The following is a 9323-nucleotide window of genomic DNA, read 5'->3' on the forward strand; positions in this document are numbered from 1 at the left end:
CACTAGGCATACACCGATACTTCAAAGACCTTTATGTAGACGGCTTTCAGAAATACTGGTATCATTTCTCAGGAAATGATGCAAACTTGGTTAAATTTAGAGAGGAATTGGGGGTTGAAAAGTCAAGTCCTGTCCTATAAAAGAATCAAAGGGATTTGTCATTCTGATCTTTTGTTGCCTCTTTGATATGCAAACTCATCTAAGGAATTTATCTAAGGTACCGTATGAGCAAGACAGGAACTGTCTCAATTCTTTATTTGAATAACTTAGTGCTAGAAAGCAGGAATGCTCATATACAGCATTTTTACCTGTTTTTTGATGGAGGGGAGGCGTGAAAAGATTAATCATAAGGAAGTCCCTACATTCAGGGCTGCAATGTCAAAGCCAGGTGGGAAAGGATTGGGAAGAGGAAAAAGGAATGAAGTCCAGGCACCTGCTTTTCATGTTGAATCTCTTGAGGGGTTTCCTTCTGCCAGGTACAGGTGCTAAAGCTCCCTGCATTGGGTCCCTCTCTGGCCAACGTCTGGAGCCAGGCTGGGCTCCCACTTGCCCGGATGGGCTTCCTGGAGGCAAGAGCTGGCGGTCTCCCATGGTCCTGAATGCAGCCGGTTTGGCTACCCGGGCTCCCTTCCAGGGGTGCCATCACGCAATGGATGTTGGCTTGTGAGGGTTCTTTGCGGGGCAGTATCCACAGCAGAGGATGAGGCGGCTGGATGGAGTCGCTGAAGCAGTGGGCGTGAGCTTGCGTGGATTCTGGGGGGTGGTGGGGGACGGGAGGGCCTGGAGGTCACAATGGGTCGACACGACTTCGCGACCAACAGCACCAACAATCCATTGCTGGTGCCTGGGTGAACCCAGCAATCTGGGCTGAACAGAGATGCCTGGTTTTTCCAGATCTTGCAGAGGATGTCTGCGTGGCTGGACCTCTGCGGATGTGTGGCAGCTTGTGATGCCCGTGGCTTCTCACGGCTGTAGGTGATGCCTGGGTGGAGGTGTTGTGTTACCTGCATGCAGCCAGAGGCAGTGCACTGGGTGGAGGAGCTGCACCTGCCGCAATGGCCGCGGGGATGTTTCATCTTCTAGGTGACGAACATGTCCTTTTGCTCCCTGCTGGTGTTGACCTGCCTGGCCTGTGGGAAGACTTTGCAAGATCCAGCTGTGGAGGAATTGTGGCGGGACTGGAAGAGTGCCCACACAAAAGAGTACCTGGAGGTGAGTTTGTCTCTGCATAATGGGGGAGGCCCTAGAGCGGAGGGCTCCTGAGCATGCACAGATCACCCCTGCAATGTTTTAAAGGCCTCAGTGGGAAATATGCTTACTTTAGAACAACTTTAAACAGATGGGATATTTTTTCAAATTTCGCATTTCATTCCTCAAGCTACCCTGAGTGCCATTTTCTTGGAAGGATAATCAGTTAATCAATGTATATTGATCAAACACCTTGTTTACAGTCCAACAAGCACAAAATAATTAGATAAAATGAGGATGATTTGCCAAATTTCTATTTCCTGACATAAAAATAAAATCACTAAGCCAAGAGGAATCTTGGCTGGGTGAATGCTGTTTATTGCTAAAATTTTATTTTATTTTATAAAATAAGGGGAGTCAAACTGTTTCTTGTCTGTGCGCTGGATTCTGGCCCCGGCTTTCCCAGCATGGCGGAAAGGTATTGGCCTGCATCTGGAGTAGCCATTAATTCATATGCGCACAACCTCCTCTGTGACCTGCACAGTGGAACCCCGTGGCCTGGACGGGCCACACACGGTTCCGCATCCCTGCTGAAAATGCATCTATCCATTCCGTAACAAACCCATTCAGATAAAACGCTCATCAAGGACTCGGTGAATAATGTAGAAATAATTGAGTCAAGGGGTATCACAAAATTCCTGTGGGCTCAGCCTTCCCCATCCCTGAGGCCTCCAGATGCATTGCACTACAACTCCCATCCTTCCAGCCCAAACCTGCAAAACCATCTTCCCCGCATTGCAAGGGCCAGGGAAACCTCTTACCACTTACACCAGGGCTGGGGGTTGTGTTGCTGAATTGCACTGTCTATCACCCCATCCATTGAGCCATGCTGGCTGTGGCTGATGGGTGGAGGGGTTGCAGCTTTCCTGCTCTTGACTTAAAAGGGCTCTGTCAGGGAACGGTGGAACTGGTCTTTTTGCACCAAGTGCCTACTTTGCAGGGGGAAGAGGTTTTCCGCAGAGCAGTATGGGAGGAAAACCTGCATCTGATTGAGAAGCATAACCATGAGGCTGACCTGGGGAAACACACCTACTGGCTGGGCATGAACCACTTTGGTGACCAGGTAAGGGGACCCTGGCTGGGGCCATGGACTTTGCTGCGAGCCCGTCTGCTTGACCCAGCTACGTTTCTTTGCACTGCTCATGGGGTAGGACTTAGGCGGTTGGGTTCAAGCCCCCCCATGGTGGTGATGCTCAGTAACAGGCTCTTGGAAGAGCCTACCTCCTAGGGTTGTTGTGAGGATAAAATGGAGAATGGGGGGTTGTGTAAGCTCTAAGAGAACAATGACTGAGATGCAAATTTAAGAGAGAAGGATATACAAGTCCCAGCTGTCTGGAGTTGTAGGCACTTTGGAAGTCAGTTTGGAACTGGAATTTTCTGAACGATGCATGGAGCATCAGGCACCCGAAAACATAGGGAGGCCCGAAGAGAGATTCCCCTGCCAAATTGGTTTGGAGGAGCCTCTTCCTGGGGTGCAAAAAGTGTCAGTCTCTGCACCAGAACTGAGCTCCAGAGAAATTGCATCCCTGTTGCCAGAAGAAGCAGTGGGGAAGCTTAATGTGGGGCTGTGGATATTCAGGCTGCTTTTGTCGTCATCCTTTTCTTGGCCATTTGCCCATGACTGGCCACTGCTTCTTGCTTTACACTCAGAAACTCGACCAACCCCTTTCCCCTGCACCTTTTTGCTGGAATTGCTCATGAACGTTTTGCTCTGCTTTCACCCACCCCCAGACAGCGTGCCTTGGGGGCAAAAGGAGGGCGAGGTTGCCCGCAGAGGGTGCACGTCTTTCTTGGTCATGCCCAAGCCAGTCTGAAGACCGGCCATGTGAACTTGTGGAGCAAGGCCTGTTGCCTGCACTGTGCTCCCCTAAAGACACAGGAGGGCTGCAAAGAAGCCGGGTGCAAGACCCACCATTGATTCTAACTCTTGGGGTCCTGGTTAGAATCCTCAAGAATTTTTGGAACTGGAGGGGCTGTGTGGGATCTGCACTCAACGGCGGCAGAGGGTTCCCATTGGCCTGGCTATCCCACATCCGCATCCGCAGCTGGCATGACCACAAGCCCCGGGGGGCTACAATGGGACACCCTCTTTCTCATTTTGCCTTTGCTTGCTTGCGTTCTCTTCCCACTGCTGCCCCCCCATCCCCCGCTTCCTGCTCGAAATTCAGCAAATTCTCTTTTCCACCCAAGACCAACGAAGAGTTTAACCAGAGAATGAATGGCTTTCGTCCTGACCTGGCTGAGCAAGATGTCGGCAACCACACCTGGTTCCGAGAATCCACCACTCTGAAAATTCCCAAGCGTGTAGACTGGCGTGACAAAGGTTACGTCACCCCTGTGAAAGACCAGGTGAGTCCACACCTGATTGCCGAGCCGGGGGCTCGTGCTGGGTTACTTTGTCATGCGCTTCTCTAGGTTTTAAGCCCCCATCCAAGCCTGGGTCTCCAACCTCTGTGCCTCTCTCTAAGTATATTCAGCCTGGTTATCCAGCACTTCAAAAAAAAAAAGAGGAGGGGTTCTCAGAACAGCTTGCTAAGATGTATCCTAAGACAGTCCCTTCCATCAGGCTTATGATCTGAAAATCATGACACAAAAGGAAAGGGGATTAGGAAGGAGGAAGAAAAATATAGTCCAAGCACCAATTCATAGTTTCCCAGTTAGTGAGTGTACTGAAAACAGGCTCCCTGCAGAACGATGTGTGAGGCCAGGGTGGCCCCTGCCTGGGTGCCTCGTCTATTCGATTACACGGACTGTACTCAGCAGGCCCGAGCGGGGCAGACCTGGCAGCGCCCCTCCTTGTTCCGCCAGCGAATTGAGCCTTTTGGAGGTCTTTTTCTTGACCTCGGTTGCTTGTCTCTTCTGCTCTCTCTTTTAATTCTTCAGAATTATTATTATTAATTGGGAGGCAGGCATGCTGGAAAGCAAAAGAAGGGCTTTGTGCTACAGAAGTGAAATCCTACATTGTTTAGTCCCAAACATGTGCCCCCTGGGAAACACGTGTTTTGTGACCGGCGGCGGCGGCCGTGGAAAGCAGAACTACCATTTTATGAACATGCAAATCCTCTTTGGGGGCAGCCCCCAGGACGGTCTCCCATAATTCCAAACCTGCCCACCAATGTGAAATTTTGAAGACTTCTGGTTTATTATTTATTTATCTATTTAAAGCTTTTATAAACCGTCCATCTACTGGCATCTCGGGTCAGTTTACAACAAATAACAAGTAAAATAGAAATTAAAATAGCACAGCATACAGTATAAAACACATTAAAACCAATTAAACATTAAAATAACGGGAAAATAAAAAAAGTTTTTGCCTGTTGCCAAAAAGAAAAAAGTGTTGGTGCTGGCCACACCTCTCTGGGGAACATACTGGGGTGCCACCACAGAGAACGCCCTCCTCCAGATAATCATCCTTCTAAACTCTTTCAAGGAGGGCTCCCAGAGAAGGACCTCTGCCTCAGGGGTGGGAGGGCATATCGGGAAGGAAGCGCCCCTTCAGGTATCCCGGACCCAAGCCATTTAGGGCTTTATAGCTCATCACCAGCACCTTAAACTGGGCCTGGACTTCAGTTGGCAGTCGGTGTAAGTGGTAAAGGACCAGCGTTAAATGCTGAGGTTTCTCCTTTTTCCCTTGCAACAGAAGCGAACCTCTTTCGCTCCACCTTGGCTCTGAAGTTTGCTGGAAGGTTTCCTTTGGAAAACCAGCCATTCATATCCAGTGCCACTTCTTGCTTTTTTCAGTTAGCAGCAGAAGAATTGCTTGGGCCCATTAGCCAAAACACTGCTAATTCGGCTGCAGCGCTTCCTGCTTGGGGCAGATGGCTGCACAGCTTCCCTGTCTCGTAAGGGTCATCCTCTGATGGGATGGGGAGGGTGGGGCAGGTCGCTTTCTTTTCTGCCCTCTGGGCTCTCGGACCCGGGGCAGGAGCCTCTCTCCTGGGCTAAGATGTGCCACAGGGCAATTCTGCAGCAAGGCGAGGCTTCGGCTCAGAACTAAGCTTGCTCCCCAGGTCACGCCGCTTTTCTTTCCCACAGGGCAGCTGTGGGTCTTGCTGGGCATTCAGTGCCACCGGAGCCCTAGAAGGGATGCGCGCCCGCAAGACCGGCAAGCTTGTCTCTCTGAGCGAACAGAACCTCGTAGACTGCTCAAGGGAGCAGCACAACCATGGGTGCAGAGGTGGAGTTGCCTCTCAGGCCTTCCTCTACGTGAAGAAGAATGGGGGCATCAACTCCGAGCAGTTGTACCCCTACGAGGGGAAGGTACGATGGGAACATGCAGGGTGGCCTAATGGTTGGAGCACTGGACTGGGAGTGGGGAGGCCCGGGTTCTACTCCTCACTCAGGCGTGAAGCTCCTTGGGCAGCTTTGAAGCAGCCCGTTTTTAGCCTAAGCTACCTTGGAGGGCTGTTGGGAAGGTAAGACTGACAGGAAGAGAATTGGGTAAGCTGTCCTGAGTCCCTGGAATGGAAAGAATAAACGCACAGATCAGCAGGGGAACAAGCAGGTTGCTGAGGTGACCGAGAGGCGCAAGGGCAGGGACTCCTGTCAGGATGTGGTCCCTGGACAGGCGTCTGGCCATGCTGCCCCTCGCATCAGCCCCGAGACCTTCCTTTCCTGCCCTCTGGGCAAAAGACCCCACTTTGCCATTTCTGTGCAGGACAAATTGTGCCACTACGACCCCGCAGACGTAGCCGCCACCTGTGGTTCCATTGAGAGCATCCCGAAGGGGAACGAAAAGGCCCTGGAGCAAGCCGTGGGCCAAAAGGGTCCCATTTCGGTGGCCCTGGACTCTCGGAGCAAACAGTTCCAGTTCTACAGGAAAGGTGAGGTTCCTTCCGGGAAGGACAAGGCCTGCGAGCCTTATAAAAAATTGGATTTTGTTCTTTTCATCCACAAAAGCTGGGCAAGGAAGTCACCAGACCCGTGTGGTGGTAATTCTGGAAGGATGCAAGAAGAGCAGTTGTCACAGCCTACCCGCAGCAAGGTGCTGTGTGTGTGCCTATAAAATAAGTTTTCTGAGTGGGAGAAGGCACCCATCATTCTTTTTCCTGAGAAGTTCTGTTTGTTTTGGTGCTTAAAAACAAAAGCAAGTTTCTAACCCTTAAGGTAGAGAAGGTTGCTTTGAGAATGGGTGGGTGATAATTCTGGTCATTGAACATTAGGAGAAATGTCTGGACAACGTGCTAATGGATCCTGGAACCCATTGCCTAGAAGGGGATGATGGGGGTTTTCCTTTGCTTAAAGCAGGCCCTGGTGGCTGTCCCCTGGGAGAGCCTTCCCAGTGGTCCCCAACCTTGCAAAATGGCAGTCAGGGAGAGCTTCCCTGTTGCAGTAGGCATGACTGAGTACAAAGCATTTGATTTCCAAAAGGCAAGCTGGGGAGGCTGAGAGGCCAGGAACCTAATCTGGAAGCTGAGGGTGGGATTGGAATTTCCAGAACATGCAACCGAAGAACGCTGGGAGGTTCCATGGTTTTGCAGCCTTCCGGACTCTCAAATGTTAAAAAACAACATTCAGAACATGCAGAGAGAGAGACAGGATGAGGAAGGTCAGAAAACCAGGTGGGCACTGGGAGAGGTGTCTCTGGGTGGATTTGGTGTCCTCCAGCACCTTGTGTCAGACCTGAAACCTAGCTCTAAATTTCCTGCCTTGTGAAGGGGCTTGGAGTAGTTGGCTTCTGGGAAGCTCTCTGGCTGCACCTAAGTTGGGCAGATCTACTTTTCAGTAGATCTGCCTCTGCCCCTGTTGAAGCTTGCTGGGTGAGCATGCCCTCTCAGCCTAGCCTCCCTCGCAGGGGTATTGTGAAGGTACACCTGTGGGTGAAGAGCACCAGCTGAGCTGTGTGGGCCTCAGGGACTTCCCCAGCAGTAGTCAGTCTTTGCCTACCAAAACAGCCAAAATGGGAAACGAAGCATCCTCAAGGGAGCACTGAGGCTTGCAGAAAGAAAATTGGAGAGAGAGAGATTTAAGGGGCCACCTCCCAACCTGAGTTTGCTCCGTGGCCATGGAATGTGGAGGGTCAGGAAAGAAAAATGCTGAGGGTCAGCAGGGGTCATGCTTGGTACAGAAGAGGTCGGAGGCTCAAGTCTATTTAAAAAATCAATTTGCATATGTGAATTTGCACAGGATAATATGCATAGGCCCTAGTGTCCTTAAAAGATCCTTTCTCCTAAGGACACCCTTTCTGTAAAAAGGGATGCATGTAAATAAGAGGGAGAGGAGGGCATTTGGTTTTGGGAGGAAAGAAACTTGAAAGAAAATTCCAGGGGGGGAGGCTGGAGTGGAGGCACACATGCCCCACTGCCAGCTAATCTGGGATGTGTGGGCAGCGGAAGTCACCCTGGACTGCAGGGTGGTGGGGCAAGGGGCCTCCTGGACATTCGGGGCTCCGGATGAAAGCTCCAGGGCTCCAGCTCTGCCTCTGCTAAACACCAATACTAAAAGGGCTGCACCTTTCCTCTGCCCAGGAATCTTCCAGAGCACCTGGGGCGGGGATGTGTTGAACCATGCCATGCTTGCCATTGGCTACAACGACTCCCAGGAAAATGGGAAAGGCACAGGTTACTGGATTCTGAAGAACAGGTGAGAAGCCCTGTGTGCAAACTTGGGGGTGGCATCGCTGTGAACTCACAGCATGCGAAAAGTGCGGGGGAGGGGGTTAAGCGGAGAGGGGAGCACAGCAGTCCCAAGTCCCTGAGCCAGCTGCTGGAACCATGCAAGCCCTGGACTTTTTTAAAATGAGCAAGGATGCTGCAGGACTTTGTTTAAAAAAGTATTTTTTTCAACAACAGGGTATTGCTTCCTGTTATAATGCAAAATATTTGGGTGTTGGCTTGGCACTGAATGGACAGTGAAGGCCCATTTGCTCTGGCAAGGACCATCCCCCAGTGGCGATGAGTACTGCAAAAACTAGTTGGTTGGCCTGATCCCTGCAGCTGCCTGCATTTTGGAAAGTTCTCCCTGGAGATGAGTTAATGCATTCCAAACTGCCCACTGCATTGCTGGTGGAGGGTTTCGCCATAAGAGGCCAGGTCAGGATAGGTGATCAGGGAACCCACTGAATGCTTCTGGAGCAAGGTATGCTAATTGGCCAGACCCGCCTGCACAACTTTCGGGGGCTGCCCTGTTTTTTTAATGAATGACTTCAAAAATTATACTCTGGAAAAGCTCACCAAGCTCCTATCAGTTAAAATGAGAGTAAACATGCCATGATCTCCCACTGAGACATGGTTAGTTCTGTCACCATTGCCATGCCTCCAAATTTCAGCCTCCTTCAATTATTTTCTTTCTGAAAACAAACAGGGCTGAGGCATGAAATTATCTCAAATCTATTGATTTTGCCAGTGGGGTGTCTTCAAACAAGCTTTCCAGGGCTGAATTTTGGGAGTGGGAGAGGCTAAATGCTAAAGAGGTGGGGCTAAATATACATTCATAAATATGTATACAGATATCTATATCAGCATATTGAAGCTTAAAGGTGTGACAGCCAGAAACTGAGTCTTAGGACCTTTTAAAATGGAGGGGAAACTTTCAGAATTGCTGGGGGACAGATGGGGAAGAAGAAAGGGTTATTTGGAGGTCCTGGAAGGCTGGATATGCCTGCAGAAGCTTCCCCACTCCTGGTGTGGCTCGGAGGACTTCTGTCCCACACCCCATACACCCCTTCAGCACAATATCTGACTGATGGCTTTCTGCACCTGCTCCCGCAGCACCCAGAGCCAGAAGTTCCTAAGCAATCCTCCTATTTTTCTTCATATTCTCTCCTGCACAGCTGGTCAAAGAACTGGGGTGAAGACGGCTACATGCGACTGCTGAAGGGCAGCAATCAGTGCGGCGTGGCAAACAGCGCCAGCTATCCCACTGTGTAAGCAGCTGGGGCTGGGCTGGATCCTGCAGCTGGACCGTCAGACGGCTGCAGCCTCACCTGTTTTTCCAAGGGACCCAAGATGCAATTTCCAGACAAAATTGGAAGCGTGGCGACAGATTCTGAACATTCCGTGATCCTTGTGTGTTGGGGGATATGGAGGGGATATAGGCCCAGGTCAGGATGCAGCTGTAGTCCCCGTCTGCCAGAT

The 9323-nt window shown here is 50.8% G+C and overlaps 1 protein-coding gene across 1 annotated transcript; it reads left to right on the forward strand.

The window, feature by feature from the left end:
• Nucleotides 1-1092: 1092 nt before the first annotated feature.
• Nucleotides 1093-9116, forward strand: LOC123016870 (procathepsin L-like). Its single transcript, XM_044417575.1, has 7 exons — nt 1093-1212; nt 2189-2311; nt 3439-3597; nt 5284-5508; nt 5906-6071; nt 7716-7830; nt 9020-9116. Exons 1-7 carry the CDS (start codon nt 1093-1095, stop codon nt 9114-9116), a joined length of 1005 nt encoding a protein of 334 aa, XP_044273510.1.
• The last annotated feature ends 207 nt before the right edge of the window (nt 9117-9323 follow it).

Source organism: Varanus komodoensis, unplaced genomic scaffold, assembly GCF_004798865.1.
Source record: "Varanus komodoensis strain SLA01 unplaced genomic scaffold, ASM479886v1 scaffold89, whole genome shotgun sequence".
Taxonomy (NCBI): domain Eukaryota; kingdom Metazoa; phylum Chordata; class Lepidosauria; order Squamata; family Varanidae; genus Varanus; species Varanus komodoensis.

Excerpts from the sequence above, each read along its gene's own strand:
- LOC123016870 (XM_044417575.1), top strand. The coding sequence starts at position 1,093 with ATGTCCTTTTGCTCCCTGCTGGTGTTGACCTGCCTGGCCTGTGGGAAG. Across the intron at positions 2,312-3,438 it reads TGAACCACTTTGGTGACCAG|ACCAACGAAGAGTTTAACCA; the intron begins GTAAGGGGACCC and ends TTTCCACCCAAG. Across the intron at positions 7,831-9,019 it reads TACTGGATTCTGAAGAACAG|CTGGTCAAAGAACTGGGGTG; the intron begins GTGAGAAGCCCT and ends TCTCCTGCACAG.